Source organism: Engraulis encrasicolus, chromosome 13 (assembly GCF_034702125.1).
Source record: "Engraulis encrasicolus isolate BLACKSEA-1 chromosome 13, IST_EnEncr_1.0, whole genome shotgun sequence".
Taxonomy (NCBI): Eukaryota; Metazoa; Chordata; class Actinopteri; order Clupeiformes; family Engraulidae; genus Engraulis; species Engraulis encrasicolus.
Genome location: NC_085869.1, coordinates 21427077 through 21453650, shown reverse-complemented (window position 1 = coordinate 21453650; position 26574 = coordinate 21427077). Strand labels below are relative to the sequence as shown.

Below are 26574 nucleotides of genomic sequence, written 5' to 3'. Positions count from 1 at the left end.
CACATAGGCCTTAAAAATGTCAATTTGACATTCACATCCGATTTTCATCATCCCTGTTCAGACCCTCAAAATGCCTTTCTAAATCTTCTATATCTTGTGATATTGACATTTGGTGATGAGAAATAAGCTGTGTTTCCCAACCTTGCCTTGCGTATGTGTACTATGGCTTTTTATAACACCACGAGAACCCCCTGTCTCATACTCTCTTACTCTATAATATCCCAATGTGACTATATTCCATACATTTGTCATTACACTTTTTCCACGTACCCCCTGTAGTGTGTTCACGACGCGTACCCCTAGTGGTACACATACCCCTGGTTGGGAACCACTGGTCAGTCTACAGCAGGGATGGGCAGCTTTTATGATGAGGAGGGCCACATTTTTTCATCGCCGCCATCGGAGGGCCAAATGACCACGGATCTGACTGCAACTGAGTTCGATGTGCAGTTGGTTGCTCACTGACTGACTAAATTGTTTGGAAGGAATATAACTGCACTCTGTTGGCCAAAAATATAATTACAGCAGAGTAGCCCCTTAATGCACGCCATTCCTCCAGTGGCACGCTGTAATAGACAGTGAAAAGTGAACTACCATAGTTCTACAATACTATGACATAACACAGGGCCATAAGTAATGCACTACGACTTTGTCATTGCTATTATTGTAATAACAAACTTATAACACAGTATCTTAATGGGTTAAGTATAATCGTTTACAAAAAATCTGGTCATTATTTTTCATTTATTTTATCTGTTTTATCTATGGGCCACACGGAGGAGTGAGGAGGCGGTCCGCATGTGACCCCCGGGCCTCCAGTTGCCCAACCACTGGTCTGCACCACTGACAACCATGGGTGCCGCGAGGGGGGAGAGGTGTTACAGATTCTAAGGGCCCGACAGCACTGACAGGGCCCCTGGAAGAATGCTGATGACATAATTTGTCATTTTGGGGGCCCAACATTTGAATCTTTCATGGGGCCCACATTTTTTCAGCAGCGCCCCTGCAGACAACCCTCACCACTGACAAGCCTCATTATCTTCTCCACTCCACAGGCTCCTCACCTGCGTCAGAGTCAAAGAGACAGGGTCAGGTCTGTGTCATTGCAGGGCACGGTGTTGGTGTTGTGGTGTTTGTATTGTTTCCCGAGTGAGGAGGACCTGCGCTCTTTGCTGACGCGTCCCAGGTCACATTACTCACGGCTCGCCGGCCGCCCATCCATGGCTGCATTGGCCATAGGGTATACCGGGTATTTGCCCAGTGGACTGTTGATGGTTTTGGCCTGTTTGCCCCCTAAATGCAGTGGTATCAGTCCTCATGCCGCGACAGTTGACAGTTCTGAGTCAGATTTAAATTACTTACATTAAATTTACTTTTGGCTGCTGTGGTCAAAATAACTCGGAAGACTAAAACTGTTGTCACAGGCTTCACTGTTTCTCTCAATGCCTGGCGGACCGGTCTTGACCGAAAATGCCCGGCATGTTTTCTCATCCCAGCCCAGCCCTGCGCCCGTCACAGACTGCTGAACCCAGCAGAGTGGCTGGCAGGCACGGCCCACATGCAATCCCACCTTGCTCAGCAAACCCTCCGCACTGCTTCAAGCCCCCGGCCCCCACTAATCCCCGTCACTGGATGCGCACTATTGTCTTGTTTGGGTGCCTGGTATGGTGTCAGAGTGTCTGAGGTGAATCGCTCGCTATACTGAGGCCACAAGAGGATATCTGTGTTGTGGCGTTAGTGACGTGTCTTTGCTATACACAACTCCAACAGATGTATTGTGCTTTGATCAGTTGTTATATCTTACTGACTAGACTTTTTTATTATTATTTATATATTGCACAGGCTATTTCATGAAAAAAACTAACCTTAATTATTAGCATCTGCTCTTGTTGTTCTGTAGCCTATATTTCCTGTGCACTTTGTATCTGCTAGTCAGAGGCAGAACAAAATACACACAGGACCCCTGGGCAAGACACTGATCGGGCCCCCTATACTGCCTGCCAAGGTCACAATAGGGTCCCTCCCAACCACCAATGCAGGAGGACCCTGGGCCCTGGGACAAATGCCCTGCTCGCCCCCCTTATAGCTCCGTCCCTGCTGCTAGTGATGTTGACTATTGTAAGTCGCTTTGGTTAAAAAGTGTAGTGCCAAATGTAATGCAATGCAATGAAATGTAATGTGATGTAATGTAATGAATACTTTCATGACATAAGATAAAGCCACTGGGGATGTGATATGACCCAGCGTCATTTCATATATCTTGTCATTCATGATGGTCTAAATTTGAATGAATGTGCTATACAATATTTACTTTGCCTTCAATAACTATTAGACCGTGTAGTAGGTCTAGGCTCCCACGTGATGATGATCATGAATTCTTGAATAAAATATGGGTAACCTAAATTCTGTGTTTAGCACCAGGCAGGGCTAAATAAGAGAAAAGGTCACGTTGGTTGGGTTACATGTCATGGCTCCTGATGTTACACTTGACATGCAGTCTTCATGTGGGAGTCAAGTCAGTGGCGGAACAATTGCCCACAGGGCCCCAGGGCAAAAAAAATGATAGGGCCCCTCAAACAGTTTGCCATGGAATAGGCAGGATAGGGCCCCAACCAACAGTAGGACCTACAGGAGGGCCCTGGGCCCAGGGCCAAATGCCCTGCTTGCCCCACCCACCCATAGCTCTGCCCCTGAGTCAAGTGCATGCCAGCAATAGGCACAGCAGATGTCATAGCCTGCCACTCCTTCACCCCTACAACATAACCTACTTTGCATACACGTTTTAAAGCCAGACAGTGAAAGTACAGTGAAATAGGAGGTCACTCAGACCACAAAACATGAAAATTCACTGGTCATCAAAAAACATCAATTGTCACATTGATGATTGAAATGAATAGGCTCCTAATAATAAAGTAAGGATGTTTAACCTCTTTTAAGACTGCAAAGAGGGATAGTCTAATGTCAGTCAACTCAATATAATGTCTATATCCATTAATCATACTTATGACCTATCAATTTGGCTGCACCGGTACCCAATGAATGAATGAATGAGTGTGACTGATGGAATTCCAGACAGCAGTAGCTACTCGAGGTCAGAGTGCAACTGTCACACCGCTAGCAGATTAGCTTCCCAAATTCCCAGTCAGTCACCAGCAGCAGGACACGAGGATAGTGAAACGCACGCGCACTTTCATTCACTCTGCAAAACTGGACATACTGTAGATTTATTACCTGTGGAGTTGGTCTTCTAACTTGAAGTGACGGAAAGGACGTTCAAAGTTATCCGGAATTATTTGCCACATAATTATTTGTCAGCATTATAACAGCACCGGTTATTCGTTATCTTATAATGACAAAGATATTAACGGCTTATTCTGTAGCCAGGTCAACATTTCTGAGGCAAGGTTGGTTCAATGGAAGAAACAGAAATGCCAGCTGGAAGTCAACTCGCCTTTTCAGTCTAAAGGTAAAATCATGTTTGAAGACAATTGGTGAATATTTGGCTTGGCCAATAATTTATAGAAGGGTGATCTTGTAGTTATGGAATTGCAAGATTACAAGGTTTAACTTTTTCAGACCGTCTGTGTAGCCCACTCGACTGTTTTTATTTGAAGCATTTTTCACCAATAACGACTATTTGTTTGCAAATACCTTGTATCTGTTAGTAGTAAAATATAATTTCAGGCATGTGTAAAGAAAAAAAAACCCTCATAGAGGTAGACCCGCTTTTTTAGTTCCCGCTTTTTGAAATAAATGCAGGTTAGTAAACCGGAGATAAATGTGCTCACGTCAGCAACCTGTCTTCCCTAAAGGGGGTGTATAAATTAGCATAATGTAAACATGCCTTGCCATACATGCCATGCCTCGATTTTTGATTGGCTGCCTGTAATTGTGGTGTCACACATTGTGTAACAAGATCCCAGTTTGTTTGGGTTCATGCCAGCACCAGAAGTGAGCAAGTGGATATGACACAGTTGCAGGGCAGGCTAACTTGCATCAGCGTGCTGAGTGACTTGCGCCAGAGGAGCTGGTTGCATTTATGTATTGAGGGAATTATTGTGTCTTATGTCCTACCTGCTGTACCCTTTGAACTGTTTGTAGTAAATCATCTAAGCTTACCTGTCAATCAATTGATCAGTAATAGTTCATTTATTTCAATACTAATTCATTAAAATGCTCTAAAGTGAAATAAGTGCATCCAGAAAGATGACAGCAAGGTAATCAGGGTAGCATCCTCTGTCAGCATTCTCTGACTGCATCCCCTACTGTCCAACTGAAGATCATACAGTTAAGCTAACAATAGATGAAAGTGAAAGCCCAAGTGGGAAACTCCAACTCCCATTGTCATTGTGACACAGCACATAAGTGTACACTGCACACAACGAAATTGCATTTATGCTTCTGTGCAAGGGGGCAACCCCCAATGGCGCCCTAAGGGAGCAGTGTGGCAAGTCGGTACCATGCTCAGGGTTCCTCAGTCATGGAGGAGGATGGGGGAGAGCACTGGTTAATTACCACCCCCACCAACCTGGCGGGTCGGGAGTCGAACCGGCATCCTTTGGGATACAAGTCTGACGCCCTAACTGCTTACCCATGACTGCCCAGTCATGCATGTATAATGACTGCCACATACATATCATGTATGTTAATCAACTGTTAATATTGTGTATGGCCATACCTTATCCCCAGGCCCAGAATGCACACCTTGTCTTGGAGGATGGCACTCGAATGAAGGGTGTGTCCTTTGGAAAGAATCGCTCTGCAGCTGGCGAGTTAGTCTTTAACACTGGACTTGTTGGGTAAGTCAGAAACAGCTTTCTTCTCCAGATAAAGACTTTCAGATAAAGATAAATACAACAGGAGTTCATCTGTCTACTATAACAGATGGACATATCCATTGTTATTGTGTATTCTATGAATGAGAAATTCCATATAGCCTATTATTGTGATGGTGATATGAGAAGTTGTATGGTATCGTATTGTACATTCTTGACCTACAGGAACTTATAGGTGACAGTTATGTTCATCATTTACTTGTATAACTACAACACAGACAATGCATTATTAACAACAATAATGTTTGACATATTTGTATACACAGGTACCCCGAAGCACTAACTGACCCCAGCTACAAGGGCCAGATTTTGACCCTTACTTATCCAATTGTGGGAAACTATGGTGTGCCAAATACAAAGGAATTGGATGAACTGGGGCTGATGAAGAATGTGGAATCTGACCAAATTCAAGTATGTTTTCACCCGTTAAGACACACAGTTATAACATTGCTGTTACCAGAATGGCAATGACTAAGTCATAGTGCATTACTATACTAAAGGCCCTGTGTTATGTCATAGTATTGTAGTAACTTTTCAATAACTATTACTTACAACGTGCCACAGGAGGTACGGCGTGCATTAAGGGGCTACACAACACCTGATGTTCAACGATAAGGCTACAGCCTAACCAAGAAGGGTTATTGCATGATATGGCCCTCCTGTAGGTCCTACTGTTGGTTGGGGCCCTATCCTGCCTATTCCATGGCAAACTGTTTGAGGGGCCCTATCATTTTTTTTGCCCTGGGGCCCTGTGGGCAATTGTTCCGCCACTGACTTGACTCCCACATGAAGACTGCATGTCAAGTGTAACATCAGGAGCCATGACATGTAACCCAACCAATGTTCTTACACATTGTTGGTTTTGAAAAGATTGCCACTGGTGAGTATTGTGATTATATTTGATTTCTCAGGTGTCGGGGCTGCTGGTGCAGGACTATAGTTTTGAGTACAGCCACTGGAACTCTGTCAAGTCTTTGGCTCAGTGGCTGCATGAAGAAGAGGTATTTCCCTTTCTACAGTATGTAGATTTTTTTGGTTGTTTAATGATTCATACCTCTAAATGGAATATAAATGTATTATTTCAATGTATAATTTCTAAGGTACCTGCATTGTTTGGCGTGGATACCAGAATGCTTACTAAAATGATTCGTGACAAGGTAGAGTGCCAAACTGATTTCAATTTTTAAAATACAGTAATCTATGAAGTGTTCAGTTGGCTATATGCGGTATGTTTCTGCCTAATCTGTGATCTTATTGAATGTAGGGAACAGTCCTAGGGAAGATTGAGTTTGACGGGGAGCCCGTTGAAATTACTGACCCTAACCAGCGAAATCTAATCGCAGAAGTCTCCACAAAAGTAACTACCGCATATCATGTATTGCTATTACTTGTTGGTTATTATCTAGCTTTGGCCTTTGTTTAACACTTGCCTGACTTTATTGTGTTAAGGAAGCAAAAATATTTGGGAAAGGAAACCCCATCAAAGTGGTAGCTGTTGACTGTGGGATCAAACACAACATCATCAGGCTCCTTGTCAAGGTAAAAATACAAGTTACTTAAAAGTTAACAACACCTAAACTAATTTCAGTAAAATGTATACGCAATTTCTTGTTAGTTTTTTTGTTACGTGTTGTTTATGTTAGTGTGTTTTGACCATACACATACAAATAACCAATATTTCCAAATAGGGCTGGGCAATATGACGACATATATCATTATGTAAGGGTTAACGTTCGGCGAGAAGGTCGCTACCGTGGAATAGCAGCACGACAGAGAGAATCTTTAGACCCCGACGCGGAGCGGAGGGGTCTTGTTCTCTCTGAAGTGCTGCTATTCCACAAAGCGACCGACTCGCCGAAAGTTAACCCGCTTATTATATGGATATACTTAAATGATTCACACATGGCGGGGACATTTCTTTAGGCCTATTTAATGTTAAGATTGTTGCTGCGCAAAACAAAACAGTGCCGTTGTGGAACACCGCTAGGCAACAGCTAGCCAGGACAACAGGTGTTGTCCATCACAGCAGCTGATTAGAGTCTTGTTGAAAAGTTGCTTTAGCAGTGAAAAGTCTTGTTGCCATTGACAGCGGTCTGTTATAGACCAACCCGTCCGTTATCGAAAAATAACAGACGTGCGAACGTTGGGGAGCCCCGTTGAAATGAATGGAGCATTCGACCGATGACGTCACAACCATATAATAACATGATATAAAAGTGTATATCGTGACCTTTCTCCTATATGATTTATATCGTGATAGTAATTTTATCAATTTTATACAATTGAATATCATTTCATTGCATTTCATGTTGTCACAATACACACTACAAGTTCATGTAACTGTAAAAATAAGAATAAAAAGATCCATTTTAAAGAAAGGTTGTTTTGCGACATGAAAGAATAAAGAGCAACTAAAGAGAATAACTGAAAACGTATGTGATATACGTGATATATATCGTTATCGTGATATAAAGTAATCCATATCGTGATATAGTTTTTTTTCATATCGCCCAGCCCTATCTCCAAAATGAGGGTATCTTTTTGTCTGAGCTGTGATTGACATGCTAATTTGTGTTCAGCGGGGAGCTGAAGTCCATCTGGTGCCATGGGACCAAGACCTGATGAGCCTGGACTACGATGGCCTGTTTCTTTCCAATGGCCCTGGGGACCCCTCGTTAGCTGGCCCTCTCATCGAAAATGTCCGCAAGGTACGGCCCTCTAAAAGAAATAGATAGAGAGCTGGTTCCTAAGAATTTACCCTTGCTTGGTTGCCAATTGCTTTGTTACCTTATTGTGATTTGTAGCAATCTGACTTAAAAACCTGTTCTTGGATTTAAGCACGGATATATTTGCTAATGTTTCTGGGGTTTGAAAAGATAACATGCAACCTTTTGCTTGTGCAGGTCTTACAGAGTGATCGACCTCAGCCTGTGTTTGGCATTTGTATGGGAAACCAGATTACTGCTCTTGCAGCAGGAGCTCATTCTTACAAGCTGCCAATGGGCAACAGGTAATGCACTTCCAATATGATTTACTGTTTTACTGTGTTATAAAGATACAACCTTTGTTGTAAGTTTGTTTTTTATTCAAGTCTTAATGTACAGTAGTGAATGAACAATAATGCATTCCACGTGTGGAATGGTGCACACATTACAAAACTAATGGCAAGTGTTTTGTATCTAATAACTTGCTCATGCTAATAGCATAATAAATACTTATAATAATACTTACATAATAAATACTTTATAATACTTCAATACTTTTCTCTAATTGTTTTTGTTCTAATTTCCTATAAAAAGGGGACAGAACCAGCCAGTGCTGAATGTGATGACGGGCCAGGCTTTTATCACAGCACAGAACCACGGCTATGGGATTGACAGCCAGTCTCTACCAGAGGGCTGGAGCCCTCTATTTGTAAATGCCAATGATGGGACCAATGAGGTACATTTGAGCTCAGCTGTCATTGTGTGTAGTGCTGTATTTGACTTTGGGGTCCCGCTGGTTGTAATGTCACGTTAGTCTATGCGTTTACCTTCTGATTCATTGAATAGTGACTGGCACTAAGCAAAGCGACACTCTTAGCGCATTTAGGCCGACCGAGAACCGTGCCGGTGCCCGTTCCCATTCCCGCACCTAGTTGCGAACCGGCTGCCGTGTTCACGCCACAGATTTTAGCGTTCGCGAACCGCAAAATACTAGGTTTTTCTCCGAGAACCATGACGACAGGGTGGTCGTCAACAGGTTCATCCGGGTAACACAGTCATGTGCTGGAAAAATTCAGAGCCCGGTATGAACACGGGCGGTTCGCAGATAAGCACTTTAGTGCCGAACGTAACAGGTGCGGGCACCGGCTCCGTTCTGGTCGGCCTGAAAGCCCTATCTGTGAGCAAATGCATGTCGTTTTGATTGGTGTAGCTAGTCAAAATCATTGTACTAAATTAATACCACACTAAAATGGCCGGTTCTTGATTAGGTGCGGGAACGGGCACCGACATGGTTCTCAGTCGGCCTGAATGCGCCAACAGTATCTTCCCAGTTAGGTACAGTGCAGAGGTGTCAAAAGTAAAATTAAATTTGTGGTGTAAGTACAACACTAGCAGATGATATCACATAGCTGTAACTAGGGCTGTCCACGACCAAGGATTTTGTTGGTCGACTAATCGATTAATCGCGCTCCCCCCCCCCCCAAAAAAAAAACAAAAAAATCCCAATATATTTTAAAAATAACTTTTTTTTTTAAACACATCCCATTTTGACCCATATAGCCATACTAGGCCTAATGAATATTCGAAGTTCGAATTCACATAGTTTTAGCCTGTAAAACACAAATAAAAAACAAATTAAAATTAATATTTGGTGATGGAAACAAACTGCCTATGGCAGAGATGCCGCTCGCTGCCTGAAAGCAGTAGCCCAACTGGAGGGCAGAATCAATATCCCCGCGTTGACTGTCATACCTTTTCATCTATTTCGACATTTGTTGCAGCATTACTGTATAGTTGTTCACTGGAATGTCCATCAAGCACTTAGTGTCTTAGATGATGCGCAGCGTTTCCCCCTTTAAATGACCCACGCTGGTTTTGTTTAGCTATCGCTGGACTGGAGTCTTGACAAGAGTTCTTGCCGTTCACGGCAACAAACAGAATTCTGATAAGTTTGTCGGTGAATGATTTAACGTACACACACACCCCAAAATATGTTCATATCTGGTGGTGGTTCTTTGGATGTTGGCCAGCACGGAGTAAAATTGTACAGCAAATTGGTATGGAAGCTAACAAAGTGCGACTTAGCATAGGGTGACCAGACGTCCCGGTTTGACCGGGACAGTCCCGGTTTGGAGTTGTGTGTCCCAGGTCCCGAGCAAACCCTCTCGGGACACAAATATGTCCCGGTTTTGGCCACCCACTACATTGCGCCATGTCTATCAGGGTAAATATATGGAAAAGATTACATGTTTACCTGCCACAATTAATGGCAGCCAGCGCTTGTATAGAAAGTCTGAAGGAGTCAGTTGCGATTTGTCATTCCTCCCTCTAAAATTGATTAGAATGCAGGAAATGGCATCTAAAAAATACAAATTTTCCTGGGGGAGGACCCCCAGACCCACCCGCCAAATATTGTTCTTCAGTCACGCACGAAGTGTCCCGGTTTCAGACTACAAAAATCTGGTCACCCTAGCACCATGACGTTGCAACATAGCATTTTGGAGCTTCAGAATATGCGCCGACAAGACTTCACACTTTTTACACCGTCTGCAATAAATGGATAATTATGCGAGACGAGACCGATGCAGGCGGCTCCCTGGAGTTTTGTCAACCAATGGAATCAACGAGTCGAGTGAGGTATTGTAGCAAACGGTGCCGGGTAGTGTACGGGTGCGTGTGTATGAGAGAGGGAGGGAGAGGAGAGCAGCATCTGCCGTGGTGGTGAACTTACATAATTAAACGCACCTGTCATTCGAATTTGCGTGGTTCTTCTCGCCCGACGTTAGTGACCATTGGCTGACAAGCAGTAATCTGTATCCTTTACTTTTCAAAAAATAATCCCATGTTTTAGAACAGTGTTTCCCAACCTTTTTTGTCTCATGTACCCCCTAAGCCTTTTCGTTGTGCCATGAGTACCCCCTAACTCGTGTTTTACATCACTTTTTCTATTGCAGTGTGACTATGCTCCATGTATTTGTTCAAATTAAAAAATTCCAAGTACCCCCTGCAGTGTGCTCGCGTACCCCTAGTGGTACACGTACCTCTGATTGGGAAACACTGTTTTAGAGCTCCTTCCAGACATGGTCAAAATAACTTATATCCTTGTCAAACAAATCAACAATACGTCGGCCTTTGTCACGCCCTTCAAGTTAAGAGTCCTGAAAGCACTTTGACGAGACGCTGTTTTGTTTTTTTTCTCCGCTGCGACCAATCGACCAATGGGATTCGGTCGGTTAGAATTTTTTTTGGTCGACCAACGATTAGTCGATTATTTGCGGACAGCCCTAGCGGTAACACCAGTTAATCCATTGTACCTATTGGGGTGGATAGACTGTTGTTACTGAAAAACACTAAATACAAGAACAAACCACAAATTTGGTCCAACAAGCACAGAGGTAGTAGCTGATCACAAGACTTGTCTCCATAAGTCTACTGGTTACTCAAATAAGTTAGCTGTGTTGGAAGGAAATTGTGTTTCTTTTTTACTTTTACTTTTACATTTGACATCTCTAGTACAGTGGAATGATTGGTGTGTAAATTATTTAAGATCATGTACTGGTATTGTAATTACATCAGTAGGGATTACATCCTCTACTTCAGTGTTTCTCAACAGGGGTGCTGGGGCCCCCTCAGGGGTGCCGCGGAAATGTGGCTGATAAATAAATTATGTAATATAATACATATTCGTATAAATTGATAAGTTAATTCTAGTCAGGGGAATCTTTCATCTGCCATTTATGCACAGTAAAGTAAATATAGGTCGCCCCAGTCAGCTGCAGCTTCGAATGTAGGTCGTGTGACGTCTCCAAATGTGTTACCTTTCTAAGCTTTTGTGGTATCGGATGCGATGCCATGTTACGGCTTATTGGTTTGGGGTGCCTTGACATTTTTCATGAACTTTGACGGGTGCCTCGTCTAAAAAAAGGTTGAGAAACACTGCTCTACTTTATACACCTCTGCACTCAACACACTGTGGCTTGTCTTTCCTTGTTGCATTCGTTGTAGTTTGGCAGTACTTACTATCTAATCTGTCTTTTTGATATTAACTGATTTGAGTTTTTTTGTTTGTCACCTGTTTCTGTAAACCTCTTCTTTTGTCTTTAGGGTATCATGCATACATCTAAGCCAATATTCACAGCTCAATTCCACCCAGAGGCAAAGGGAGGGCCTACTGATACTGAGGTATTAAAGTTTAACTGTGTTGTGCTCAAAAATACATTATTGGTATTATGTAGTACATCCATCAGTTGGGTACTTATGGGAAGTATAATACATGCATGTGAGGAATGTAAACCTAAGACGACGACAAAAACAATTGAATTGAATTGAATTCATGATGTTTTTCTTTTACAGTTCCTGTTTGATGCCTTCCTCTCGCTCATCAAGAAGGGCAAAGGCTCCAGCATAGTGTCTGTGATGCCTAAGAAACCAGACATTCCTCCCAGGGCCAAGGTGAGACTAGTGAATACTAATAATTATGAACATCATTAGAGAGGGCAGATAGGTGGCCATGTGCATCAGATACCGTAGATGACCGAGTGGTGTGTGTGTGTGTGCGTGTGTCCATGTGTGTGTGTGTGTGTGTCCGTGTTTGTGTGTGTGTCCTCCCAGGTGTCTAAGGTGTTGGTGCTCGGCTCAGGGGGCCTTTCCATTGGCCAGGCAGGAGAGTTTGACTACTCCGGATCCCAGGCTGTCAAAGCCCTAAAGGTAAAGGGTCTCAAGTGATGACAGTACAGCACAGGTGACCACAGCATTACTGTGTTAAATGGGGTCGCTCTCATGAAGGTGGTTGAATGTCGATTGCTGCTTGCTTTACGCTTCTATTTTCAGACAGTGATCAAGTTCCAACATGTGTGACTTAAGCTTTGGGTGGATGTCACTGATGTGCAGTCTTTATGCTGCACACAAAATGTTGAAATTCTGTCACAGTTGCTTTAAATAATTGATATATTGTCTTTTCAATAGTCACCATATAATGCATGGATTGAATGTTTTGAAAGTGATCACATTTTAGTTACAGGCCAACTTCCGATAAAACTCAGTTTTACTCACTCCTTTCGAAGATCGGACGGTCACCCCAAGTTAAACTCACTTGCAAGGCTCTCATAGCGGTGCGTCAACTCTCCTGGCTGTGTTTCCCGGTGTTTCCCAATTTACATAAATAATGCAGAGAAACGAGCGAATCACGAAAGCCTTTCTGTGTTTCGTCACGTCGAAAGAAGGCGTTGCCCACAAAGGTTTATATCGACCCATTTATCTAAAAACATGTCGAGTAATTTTTTTCTGCTTGTTTTCAAAACAAGCAACGTCTGGTGGCCCGAAACATAGCTTAGCTTAGCTATCAGCTGGTTGCTACTCTCAGGTACACACACAGCACAAAGCCTCATACATAAAGCCAGCTCACTCTGGTTGCTCCGTGCCTGCAGCAAGCCTAGGGGTCGCTGTCGAAAGAGCACAGCCCTGAATGGAGCCTGCACGCCTCCGCTGGCGCCCCTATAGTGCAGTACCACCCGGGGAAGTGGCGACTCTGTTTCCCATTACATTCTCTCCAAGAACTGGAGGACTGAGCCAATCAGAGACGCGTTTCTTCGAGAGCAGGAGGAGTGAGCCAATCAGAGACGCATTTCCACGAGAAACACGGAACACTCTCTCGTTTCTCCACAAGCCACCTTGCCAGCTTGCAAAAACGTCTTGAAACAAAGCAACCAGAACGTTTTTTAAAACAGGACCAACGCGTAACACATTCAATAACAATGGGGAGCACGGCAATACTAATTAAATGACGTTGAGAGGCCATCTTTAACTACACCAAACCCAACCAGGACAATATGTTCTTGCCTGGCGGGTTGGTCTGGCCTCACAAAATATTAATGGTATTAATTGTAGCTGGGGCGTCAATCTGGCCTGGCTCTGTTCTCTAATTACAACGCCGTGTATAGGTTCGAATCCCCCCCTGACCTCTCCCTACATCTCCATCCATAGCTGAAGTACCCTTGAGCAAGGCACCTAACCCTACTGTACATTGCTCCAGGGCCTGTAACCAATACCCTGAGAAATAATAACTGTAAGTCGCTTCGAATAAATGAAAGCGTCAGCTAAGTGCAATGTAATGTAATGTGATATATAGTTATGAATTGGGTAGCATTGGGATGCATTGGCTAGCATTGGGTAGCATTGGGATGCATTGGGATGCATTGGCTAGCATTGGGATGCATTGGGATGCATTGGGATGGGCTTAGCGCGGTGACTATGGTAGGAGCCCGAGCTATACATTTCATGTTATAGCCTGGCTTGCCGGGCCAATAGTATTTTGTTTTAATTGTAGTGCTTTCTCAACTGACATAATTCACTTAATCATTTGTGTATTCGGTTATATGTTATGCTGTTCGTCATCTCCACTGTTCTGTTCACTTTATAGTCGCGGTCCCTTTAAGAGTTCCGATGACGTTTAATGTTGCCGGCTTTTCTGTCATGCGCGGCGCCATGTTTTTAGTCAGTTACAATAACTTAATAAACGCGACTCACAGAGTCTTAATGTGAGAAGTTGTACGGCTCGTTTCTTCGCCTTAAGGCAACTTCTACATAATTCAAAATTTACCAAGTGTACCAACGTTTGGAAGTGAATATTGTGTAATTTAAACGTGACTCGTGTTAAAAGTCTTGTTAAATTTCACAATTTTTCCACTTTATCTCTGCTCTCTATATGTTCTACATTACTAGCATACTTCTGTACTCTGTACTGACCTCACACTTTGTACTTGCTTCAATGTCCTCCTTGCAAGTCGATTTGGTCAAAAATATCTCCTAAATGTAATGTAATATAATGCAATGTTTCAGGAGAGCCTCCCCGACCAATAGTGTTTTGTTTTTATTCACAATTTATCAAGGGTGCCCTTTCCAAAGGAGTTGTATCTTGTATAATTTAGACCCTTGTGTGTGGATGTGACTGGTGTTAAAATAAAAGTCTTGCTGTTTCAGGAGGAGAGCCTGAAGACGGTGCTGATGAACCCCAACATCGCCTCGGTGCAGACCAACGAGGTGGGCACCAAGCAGGCCGACTCGGTCTACTTCCTGCCCGTCACCCCGCAGTTCGTCACCGAAGTCATCAAGACGGAGCGTCCAGACGGCATCCTGCTCTCCATGGGGGGCCAGACCGCTCTGAACTGCGGTGAGGCGAGCTGAGACACACTGTTACTGTCACTGTCACTGTCAGGGGGCTGCCTGCCTGCCTGCCTACCTGCTGTGCAGAGGGGGCACAAGAACAGAGAACACATTAGCCTGATATACTATACAGTATGTCCCCTAACATAATTAAATTATTAAGCTGTCACTCTGTGAGCTTGTCGATTTTATATATATATATATATTTGTTAGGGTTTTTTGCCTTTATTTCTGACAGGATAGAGAGGAGAGACAGGAAATTAGTGGGGAGAGAGAGACGGGGAAGGATTGGCAAATGACCCGGGCCCTAATCGAACCCAGTTCGCCTACTGTTAGGCCACGGCAAGGCCAGCTTGTCGATTTTGTAAGAAAATGAAGGGAAAATAGTGGATTAGGATTTTGTCTACTGTCTGCCTCATGTCCTTCTGTTGGAGGTGTGATTTTGCTCAGCAGCTGTAGTCTTTAGTGGTGCACTGTACTGTACTGAAGGAATATAGTCGGTGGTGTCACTTTGTGTGGCAGTGACCCACAAATTGGTGGTGTAGTCCTTGACACTTCCAATGAAATTCAATTAGCGGTACATTTTCTTTGCATTTTTAGTAGTACGCCCACACACTGTCCTTGCTCAATCCTAGCTCTGTCTGTGTCAGAGAAAGATACACATCCAATGTGTCCCCTTTTTAACACAACAATCTTTCTTTGTGCAGGTGTATGAACACTCAAAAATGTCATTGTCCTTGCTTTGTCTAGAGGGGGAGAAGTATCTAATGAATTAACCTGATTATCATCAACTTTCAAATCTCTTCGAGACTTGGTCTGACCAAGAACATAAAAATTAACGTTTCCCCAACGGTATGGTTGATTCACCTCTTTAGGTTTGCTACTGGTCGACTGGCTTCTGACAAAGTGGGTGGAGTTCCCGATTTTTCTGGAGATCAGAAACGATACTTACATTGCTCTTGGCCTGACTAGAGGCAATGCCGAAGATGTTATTGCACCGCGAAACAGTATCGTGACTCTACATATCGCGATTTCTCGGTTCGACACAATATCGTTACAGCCCTACTGTTAATTTTGTGTGTGCAGGCGTGGAGCTTTACAACAGTGGAGTGCTGCAGAAGTATGGGGTGAAGGTGCTGGGCACGCCTGTGGATTCCATCATGGCCACAGAGGACAGGCAGCTCTTTTCAGACAAGCTCATGGAGATCGACGAGAAAATTGCACCCAGCATTGCTGTCAAGACGGTTAGATATTGTAGATTCTCCTCTTATCTGCTATTGTATTTCCAGCTTTTTTTTGGATTTACACTACTTTCTGAATGTGAGTGTGTACCTGTCGAAATAGAGAGAGAATTATTACATGCCATTACATTTGGCTAGTAGACAGGTGCGAATGTCAAGGCTTGCTTGCAATTGCACTTTGTGTCCTGTAGGTGGCAGATGCCTTGAAGGCCGCTGATGAGATTGGCTACCCGGTCATGCTCCGCTCTGCCTATGCACTCGGGGGTCTGGGCTCTGGCCTGTGTGCCAACAAGGACAAGCTGGAGGAGACTGCACGGAAGGTGAGCACACACAAACAGATCATTAATCAGTCGTGCCTGGAAAATGACCTGCTTTCACCTGTCCGATTAGGCAATCGCCTTGTGAATTGGACAAGTAAAACCAAGTCATTTGAAAATAATTTATGGCACTGGATTGTATAGCTTCTGTGTCCTGGTTGCTCATCACTGTACACAACACACAACATATCAGCGCAATGGGCGACCAAAGAAACATATGCAGTAGCTTGTGAATACTCTTCTTCTCCTTATGAAAAAAAAATCCTACTCAACTGCAATAACCCTGCTGACAACCCTTTACTGTATATTCAATATTTAGCATGAATCACAATGTGATAACAGGTGTACGGTGCAGTGTTAATTCAGGTTCTGCCCCCCAGGGAGCATTGGGAAGCTCTAGGGGGGTGTTGAGAAGGATACAGCTGAGAGGGGCCGGTGCTTAGTTGCCATTGGGGGGCATTAGTAGTGCATTTATTTTTTTGACACTAAGGGGGCGTTGTCAGGCTTATGATGAGGTCAAGGGTGCGTTGGGAGGCTTAGAATGAGGTCTAGGAGGCGTTTGTTCAAAAAAGTTTGAGAACCGCTGCTGTTTGCAGACTTGTGATGGGGGTGTTGGGACGCTTCGGATGAGGTCTAGGGGGCAATTGTTCAAAAAACATTGCTTAAACTGATACTGTCCCATTTTTGGAAATAAGCTAATATTAAACCTCCCCTTGAGTTAAATAGTTGAGTTTTACCTTTCTCCTATACTTTCAACCGTTTTCTGAGTATGGCAGTGCAAATTTTGCCTCCATGCTAGCAGTTAACATTGAGTCCTATGAGACCAGCTGGCGGCTAAGTGGTCTCATAGGACTCAATGTTGATTGCTAGCTTGGAGTTTAAATTTGCACTGCCGTACCCAGAGAACGGTTAGAAGTATAGGATAACGGTAAAACCCTATTATTTAACTCTAGGGGAGGTGTAAAATAAGCTTATTTGCAAAAATGGGACAGTATCACTTTAAGATCAATGGTCGTGTGTTGCCTGCAGGCTCTGGCCATGAGCAGTCAGATCCTGGTGGAGAAGTCTCTGCTGGGCTGGAAGGAGGTGGAGTACGAGGTGGTGCGTGACATAGCCAACAACTGCGTCACCGTCTGCAACATGGAGAACTTCGACCCGCTCGGCATCCACACAGGTTTGGAAATATATATTTTACAAACTTTTCGCCTTTATTTTCAGAAAGGGCAGTGAATACTATGATAGGAAGCGAGTGTGGAGAGAGAGACGGGGAAGGGTTGGCAAAGGACCCGGGCTGGAATCGAACCCGGGTCAGCTGCATAGTTGACGAGTGTCTCTAATGGTAGAGCTTCCACACAGGTTTGAAAGTTTGAAAGTTAGCAAAGAGAAGGCATACTGTATATTAATAACATTTAAGACAAATGGAAAAATATACAAGATTATAGCGATAAGGCTAATTTCCATCTTTTGTTCCTTGACAGGTTTGATGGTCTTTTAAAAAATAAATGAAAACAAGTACAGTATTGTACAAATTATAAAAATAAACTAGAAATGCATTCTCACAGAAAATGCTGGAAGCGGGCTTGCCTTTTGGGGCAGAGATGAAAAAAAGTACTATTGAGAAAACAAAGCTAAAAGAAATGTTGGGAAAAATCCATCCACCCAGTCAGAAGTTATGGGCCAAACAATTCAGCCATCTTGGATTCAGCCATCTTGAAAGTGCTGTAGCTCTGCGTTTTGGGGATATACTAAATGACATACATGGTATTTTAAGTTGGCTAAGGAACACTGCATATGATATAATTTTGAAAATCGACATGGCTTCGAGCGGGATTAGAACTCACAACCTCCATATCTGTAATCCAACCCCTTTGCCATTGATATTAAATGACATACGATACATGATATTTGAAGTTGGCTAAGGAACACTGCATATGATATCATTTTGGAAATCAACATGGCTTCGACTGGGGTTCGAACCTCCAACCCCCATATCCCTAATTCAGCACATTTGCCATTCATACTAAATGACATACATGGCATTTTAAGTTGGCCAAGGAACACTGCATATGATATACTTTTGAAAATCAACATGGCTTTGACTGGGATTCGAACCCCCAACCTCCATATCTGTAATCCAGCACATTTGCCATGCATACTAAATGACATACATGGCACTTTAAGTTGGCCAAGGAACACTGCATATGATGTAATTTTGAAAATCAACATGGCTTTGACTGGGTTTCGAACCCCCAACCTCAATATCTGTAATTCAGCACATTTGCCATCCATACTAAATGATATACATGTATGGCATTTTAAGTCGGCCAAGGAACGCTGCATATGATATAATTTAGAAAATCAACATTGCTTCATGTGGGTTTCGAACCCTCAACCTCCAATCTAATGCAGCAGCATGCATTACCACTAAGCCAAGCAGTTAATTGTCATGCATAGTCCAGCAAGACTATATTACATTGCATTGCAGAGCTGAACAATGGACTTCTAGAATGCTTGCTCGCACCTGCTCGTTAAGAATGGAATCTTGAGACAGTGACAGTTGAAATGGAATCCTTCACTGGCTGCACCTGTTGTGATTGACTGAAAGACAGTTAGTATTGAGCCTTTAACAGGGGAGAAAATGAGAATGAGTTTTTTGTCTTTACAACATCGTTGTAAAAAAACTAAAAGGAGTTGGCACGTGTCCTTTTCACAGATCGGAGTCATGCTTGTGATGTCTCTAACAGTCTTTGAATTAAGTTTATAGGTTAAATTTTTCAGGCACAAATGGACCTCCGTGTGGGACATGCGCTGATCTCTTGAAAAATGCCCTTTTCGAAAGACTGGGATTCTCCATAGAGCCAGGCCTGTTTTTTTTATAAACCTGCCATTTAAAAAGTATTGGGATTTGGGAGATGAAACTTTGACAATTTGGAGACATCCCATAGAGCTCGCTAACAACGCGTCAACTAAACTTCTAGGTGAAAGTGTTGATGTTTTATGACCGAAAAAGCCTCCTACACTCTAATCTCTAGAGTGGCGGAACCTTGGTTCATGGAGGTTCCACCACTGTTTCCAATGGGGACCCAGGCTTTCACTAAATCGCCAAAAACGGGAAAACGACAAGAGACACGGAGAAGCCTATAACGTAACGCGATCTCCAAGCCGAGCCGGTCGTTTTAGTGTTTGAACGGTGTCTCTATCTCGAAAGGCCTAGGAGGAGATCCATTTTCTATTTTTACTGTCCCTGTACAAGAGAACCAATAAACAGGACTTAGAGATTACTATAATCGGGCCTTGCTCTGCAAGAGCTCTGCTCTTGCTCCGCAAGCCCGCTTAACAAGTGTAGGATATGGTACACATTTTAAAATAAATAATACAAAAATAAGTTTAAAAGAGACACAGACTACGAAACTGATTTACTATAATTAGGACTGCCTCACTGTATGTTATACTACACTGACTCCGCATCACTGAGCAGGCCCTTGTAGATTGCCATTAGGGATTAACAAAACATCCTCCTATCGTGTTGCTTCATATTGGCTATTACATTAAAGGCAGTGGCTATTGATACAGTGGGGAACAGTAACAGAATTACTGAACACATGGACTCACGCACACACACGTGTGCGCTCTCTCTCTCTCTCTCTCTCTCTCTCTCTCTCTCTCTCTCTCTCTCTCTCTCTCTCTCTCTCTCTCTCTCTCTCTCTCTCTCTCACACACACACACACACACACACACACACACACACACACACACACACACACACACACACACACACACACACACTTCGTTTTTAATGGTGCTGACACAGTGTTTTTGTTACGCAGCCTTCCAGACTATGGAGAAACCCTTAAAGCCGTAATGCTAATTAGAGTACAGTTATGAAGCAATAAAAGCTGCCAGAGTTGCCCCTGCAAAACTGCAATAGTCCAATAACAATCACTGTATCCAAATGTATTTCTTCCTGGCTGGAGCACCTGCCAATTGTAAAATGAGGTCTCCCGTCCTGTGTGCTGGGCGGTTAGAGAAAAAGCAGATATCGATATGTCACTATCAGATTTGCCCTATAAGCCAATGCCAGTTTTGTTTTGCTCACTGTGTTTTTAATGTTGATAATACCTTTGTGAAAGTTAATGCACAATTACAAAGACATGCATTGTAACAACTTAAAAGAGCTTAACTGTCAAAAAGGGAAATTAGCTATTGTATGTATTACTGTATAAACATCTATACACTATAAATCAGGGCTTGATATTAACTTTTTGACCCACCGGCCACTGTGGCTAGTGGTTTTCCTGAATAGCTTTATAAATGGAAGTATAGCAAGTAAATAGAAACTAGTTATTGAGCTTTTTCTTGAACTTAACTACAAGCAATTGATACACAAGGGACAAACAACAGAATATAGTCTACTATGATATGTATGTCATACCAATAAGCTGCCAGCCGAATTGGCTAGTGACACTGAAAGTTTTACTAGCCACAGCCCGTCCGTGGACATCGGCGCCGGTGTGCGGGGTTGAAAACAATTGAATCGAACTTTGCTGTGCTCCGCACTTTTGTTGAAGCAAAGGCCCTCACCCTCTGCTTGTCCTTGCAGGCGACTCGATCGTGGTGGCCCCCAGCCAGACGCTGTCCAACGAGGAGTACCACATGCTGCGGGAGACGGCCATCAAGGTGGTGCGGCACCTGGGCATCGTGGGCGAGTGCAACATCCAGTACGCGCTGCACCCCTCCTCGCTGGAGTACTGCATCATCGAGGTCAACGCCAGGCTGTCCAGGAGCTCGGCTCTCGCCTCCAAGGCCACCGGGTAAGAAGCACTAGCACATTTTTCTCAAAACATTTTTGAGGGATTTTTTGCCTTTATTTGACTGGACAGTTTGGAGATTGTGACAGGAAGCGAGTGGGAGAGAGAGATGGGGATGATGGGCAAATGACCTAGGCCAGAATCGAACTCGGGTCATCGGCGTACTAACCCAGTAAGTTAAGTCACGGCGTACTAACCCAGTTAAGCCACGGCAGGGCCACAAGCACATTTTTTTTAATTCATGTTTATGTTTTCAATATTTTGTTTTGGTAACGCTTTACCTTGGGTTACAGTAATTACTGTGTACTTTCTGCATAACATGAGGGTAACAGAGAGAAGTAACATGGTGTCTTTGCGGGTAAAAAAAGTAACTTCTCTCTAACTAACTAACTAACTAACCTAACTTCTTCTAATTAACGGTATTTACTTTGTAATTACCCCCTTTTTACTCGCAAGATACCATATGACTTCTCTCTGTGACCCTGTTGTTACCCAGAATGTACACAGTAAATACATATGGTGGTAACTGTACTGTAAAGTAAAGCGTTGCTTTTGTTCCTTTTCTATAAGAATGTAATATTGATGCCTTGTATAAAGTGTTAGGGTAGAGGGGTAAGAGGCAGGAAAAGTTAACATTTAAGACTTATTGGTGTTGTGCTTGGTGATATTTATGATGCAATGATGTAGGGATGGGGAAAATTGAAGAAACTCTTAACCGGCTACTGAGACTCATTAATCTGTGGTTATCGCTAATCTTAAATTATACAACGTTCACGTGCCTGATATGCACAGCACTGATTTTTAAAAATGTTATTTTTCACATAAGCCTTTTTTTTTGCTGCGCAGACAGGACCCGTCATTTCCAGCCACTGTTGCCAGATGGAAAATGCTGAATTATCGTACTAAAACCTCAACATTATCGGTTTTTGGGGCTTTTTGGGAGGAAATTATTATTATAATTATTATCGGTTAAAGTTGATCCGGTCGACTATCGGTTAAACGGTTACCGGTTAACATCCCTACAATGATGTATAAGTATCATTTGGAAAAAAATCATACAGTAGAAGGGGAGATGGGTAGAGAGTGGGAGAGAAAATAATTGGGGAAGTTTATATTAAAGAGTTAAAGTGATACTGTGTGAGATTTGTAGTTGTTTATTTCCAGAATTCATGCTACCCATTCACTAATGTTACCTTTTTCATGCATACTTACCACCACCATCAAATTCTAAGTATTTATTATGACTGGAAAATGTTTTCTTATCATACATGAAAAGGGGGATCTTCTCCATGGTCCGCCATTTTGAATTTCCAGAAATAGCCATTTTTAGCTGCAAAAATGACTGTACTTGGGCCATATTAGAAAATATTAGTTTATTACTTAGTAAACTTTCATGAAAAGATCAAATTTGGCAATAGGCAACCCAGTTTCAATGAGCAGTGTAGTTGCAGTACCTTTTTTGACCATTTCCTGCACAGTGTACCTTTAAAAAAAAATCCATCTGAATTTCATGTTGACTCAATGTATAACACGAGAGGTTATGTACTATATATTATATATATGTGGTTCACACACACACACACATATATATATATATATTTATTTATTTAATTTTTTTTTTAAGTTACACGAGGGTAGTGTGTACCAGTAGGAGAACACATTAGCTTTCCATCCATCAGCAAGAAGGAATGCCAGTATAACAGACATGTACAGAGCACACATCTCATCTCAGAGCAGGTGACAGGATGATCAGTGCCAGCCTTCCCCACGATCTGCAGGCTGCCATGAAAACGACTGCTGTGTTACATGCCTGTGTTAGTGAGACATGCCAGCGCCCCCTGACTTCAATTGGAGGCTAAGGGCAAAGCTGCCAGTTAGCCATGTGTGCAATTAAATTCTCCACTACACCTGACAGTCAAGAGCAGGAAATGTCAGAATTGAATGACTATTTTGGTTATTATTTTGGGTTTCTTTCTAAGGGCCCTGGCTGTAATTGTTACAATAGATTGCATGCATTTGTACCTTCCTCTCCAGAAGCATCTGAGATTATTCCGCATATGCATGTAACAGACCACCTTTCATCAACACACACAGCATATACTGCACAGTATACTGTACTACAATGCTTTCAAATACAGATAATACATTTTTCCTCACTAAATCATGCATTCAAATAGAAATGTAAATGAAAGTGCACTTCAGATGTATACTGTATAAGAGGCCACAACAACATCAGGAGAAACTACAGGCCGCTGCTGCTTGTGGTTACCTTACATGATCCTGCAGCAGGCATCCACCCCTACGCACAAAAGTGGAGCAGATTCCTCCGTAGAGAAAACTCTTTTCTCCATCTCGTGCCCTGGAGACATGTTCCATCAGAGCAGCAATCTGCCAGAGCCGAGCCCATTTGCCTCTTAAAAGGGAATGGAAGGTGGCACTTTTCATCTTGTAACACTCCAAACACCATACGTTAAGACAATAAAGGCAATCTCTTTTGACAGTGCGCCAGGCATTTAAGCCATTTGCAAACTTTAAAAGGGCAAAAGTGGATTGGCATGTATCCGAAAGAAATAGGGGCGGTAAAAAGGATGGAAGAAAGTCGATGGGTCGCGATGCTTTGTTGGTACACAGAGACACATACATATTTCAAAAATACAGATCAATTCCTCATCTCACTTTGAGACATTGGCGCTGAGTATTTTATAATATCTTTGTTTCTCATATTATCCCTCAGTCAAACTTCAGGCTTTGTGGCTCATTTTATATTCCTCACCTGTGCTTTAGTTGTTTTTGATATACTACTATTATGCTAATCAGTTGAGTTTCATTAGTGAGGTCGGTGGCACAGTCAGTCAGGTTTTCCCTGTCAGACCCATCAACAGTGGGTCCATCCCCAATAGGCGGTGTGAATAATGTAATGTTTAACCATACTGCTTACAGTGATTCTGGGGGGGACAGATATCTACCACCTCTTTTTTCTCAGAGGATTTACTCGTGAATTCATTAGTACAGGATTAGCTGTGCAAAGACAGGCTTTCTTATTTCATTTCTTCACACAAGATTGTCTACCCTTCAGTTTAAACTATATATGTGTGGACAATGGTAAAATTATACTACAAAAAATACTGTATTAGTATGGCACAATTCATGCAAGATGCAGGACAAAATGATTTAGCACAATCACAGACATGCTGTAACCTTTTTATAGGGCAGCCATTACACAAATGTTTGGAAGTTTCTTTGGATCAGAAGGTTGCATGTAGGGCTGCACGATATTAGAAAAATATGCGATACACGATAACATGACTGTATACTGCGATATCGATATTACTCACGATATTTAATATATACATATATTTTCCCCTCTCTACTTGCCATTCTACACTTTATCATGTATAAAACAACTGAGAGTAATGTTTTACTGCCAACATTATTTTGTATTAGGAAAAAAAACATGGCTAATATACAGCATCAACTTAAAATGTCAACATTTTTATTGCATTTTTTAAAGGGGCATTCCACCGGTGGAGACATGAATATTTTACTGAAAGTGGGTCATATTTATAGTAGAATAGTAACATATATTTCTAATTTGGTGCCTTCTTGGCCAAGAAAAGGCAGAAAATGACTTTTTAGTGCTTGTGGATTTGTGACAACAATCCCCATAATGCACTGCGATGCTCGAGTTCCACAGGCCACACCCAGTTATTTGGGACTCTATGCATCATCCCTCCCTCAGCTTGCAGGCAGTGTTGCCAGATTGGGCTGTTTCCCGCCCAATTGGTCTGCTTAGGATGGTCGTGCGCGGGTAAAAATGGCATTTAGCAGAAAAACCCGCCCAATTTTAGCCATAGAAATCAATAGAATTGGGCGGGATTTTGAGCTTCTAGGCTGGTTTTGAGCATTTTTTGGGCTGGAAATCATCAGCCTCATCTGGCAACCCTGCTTGCAGGTGCATCACAGTGGGACAGACATCACTGGAAAGGAGAAGCTGGAGCACACTGCAGCTTAGTTTTCAAGACTTTATTTTGTGCACACACGCGACCAACGTTTCTGTGTTGCTACACCTTCTTCAGAGTCAAATGATAGCAAGAGAGAGACACACATTTCAAGACTTGACATTCACAGGTGATCCTACTTGGTTTGGCTAAATTGGTCTGATCTCATTGCAGGTAATTGACCCCACCCCCCAACACCAGGACAAAATTGTAGACAATTAGACAGCTTGCCAACTTCCCAAAACAAAATAAAAAAGTGAAAAAAAACAATACACAAAGAACATTGTCAATAAAACCACAGCTACAATTATTACAAGACCACAGCCGCGATGCTGGAACAATTTGTTACAGAGAGCAAGACATATTGTGTTCCTCATTTATGCCCTGAGGCTCCACTGAATTTAGAGTATGAATCCAAAATGCCTTTCTACGAAGCCTCTCTGTCTAATTGTCTGCAATCTTGTCCTGGTGTTGGGGGGTGGGGTCAATTACCTGCAATGAGATGAGACCAATTTAGCCAAACCAAGTGGGATCACCTGTGAATGTCAAGTCTTGAAATGTGTGTCTCTCTCTCTATCATTTGACTCTGAAGAAGGTGTAGCAACACCGAAATGTTGGTCGAGTGTGTGCAAAAAATAAAGTCTTGAAAACTAAGCTGCAGTGTGGTCCAGCTTCTCCTTTCCAGCTATGCCAGTGACTTACTGGCAGTGTTGCCAGATGAGGCTGATGATTTCCAGCCCAAAAAATGCTCAAAATCCACCTGGAAGCACTAAATCCCGCCCAATTCTATTGATGTCGATGGGAAAGATTGGGCGAGGTTTCCTGTAAAATGCCATTTTTACCCGCAGACGGCTATCTCAAGCAGCCCAATTGGGTGGGAAACAGCCCAATCTGGCAACACTGCTTACCGGAGCCTCAATGCCAGTGATTTCAAAAGCACTGGGACACTGATCTGTGATAGGTCTGTTAGAGCATTAGGTCCAACCCCCTATGGGCGGGGTTGAAAAGGTGGGAAAAAGGCTTGTAGTCTCAACAGAAATCCACCTCTCTTCCACTTCCTATGTCGATGATGCAAAATGACCATTTTTACATCATTGACATAGGAAGTGTTAAGAGATGAATGCGTGTTTCTCCTATCTCAGGGGGAATTGAGAGATTTTTGCAAGACCATTCAAAAGTATGACTGGGTGTCTAGCAATGGAAAGCCTAATGCAAAATGGGTGGAGTGTCCCTTTAACCTTCTCACCAAATTTCCTGTTATTAAAATGTAAAAACTGTTTGCGATACGTGCACAACTTTTGCGATACGTGTATCGCAAGCCGTGATATCGCGATATCGATACATTTTCGATATATCGAAAGTAGTTGCATGTTCGTATCCCAAGCAAACAACCAGTATCAAACCAAGGGAGGCAGGTCAACCATGTGTGACGGAGATGTTCCAGCATGGGTCGTCCCCCTCGGGGAAGCAAACCTGCCACCTCGTCAACTACATCGTTTCGGCAATGGG

The 26574-nt window shown here is 42.8% G+C and overlaps 1 protein-coding gene across 1 annotated transcript in view; it reads left to right on the top strand.

The window, feature by feature from the left end:
• The first annotated feature begins 3167 nt into the window (after window positions 1-3167).
• cps1 (carbamoyl-phosphate synthase 1, mitochondrial) overlaps window positions 3168-26574 on the top strand; it is a 79698-nt gene continuing 56291 nt past the window's right edge. Inside the window, exons 1-18 of the mRNA XM_063213444.1 lie at window positions 3168-3466; window positions 4690-4799; window positions 5102-5246; window positions 5747-5836; window positions 5936-5992; window positions 6100-6192; window positions 6285-6374; window positions 7415-7543; window positions 7739-7845; window positions 8135-8276; window positions 11645-11722; window positions 11894-11992; window positions 12152-12247; window positions 14519-14708; window positions 15788-15945; window positions 16134-16262; window positions 17289-17433; window positions 20860-21070. Coding sequence (XP_063069514.1) covers window positions 3350-3466; window positions 4690-4799; window positions 5102-5246; window positions 5747-5836; window positions 5936-5992; window positions 6100-6192; window positions 6285-6374; window positions 7415-7543; window positions 7739-7845; window positions 8135-8276; window positions 11645-11722; window positions 11894-11992; window positions 12152-12247; window positions 14519-14708; window positions 15788-15945; window positions 16134-16262; window positions 17289-17433; window positions 20860-21070 — 2186 coding nt within the window. The 5' untranslated portion in view covers window positions 3168-3349. The remainder of the gene's footprint in view (window positions 3467-4689; window positions 4800-5101; window positions 5247-5746; window positions 5837-5935; window positions 5993-6099; window positions 6193-6284; window positions 6375-7414; window positions 7544-7738; window positions 7846-8134; window positions 8277-11644; window positions 11723-11893; window positions 11993-12151; window positions 12248-14518; window positions 14709-15787; window positions 15946-16133; window positions 16263-17288; window positions 17434-20859; window positions 21071-26574) is intronic.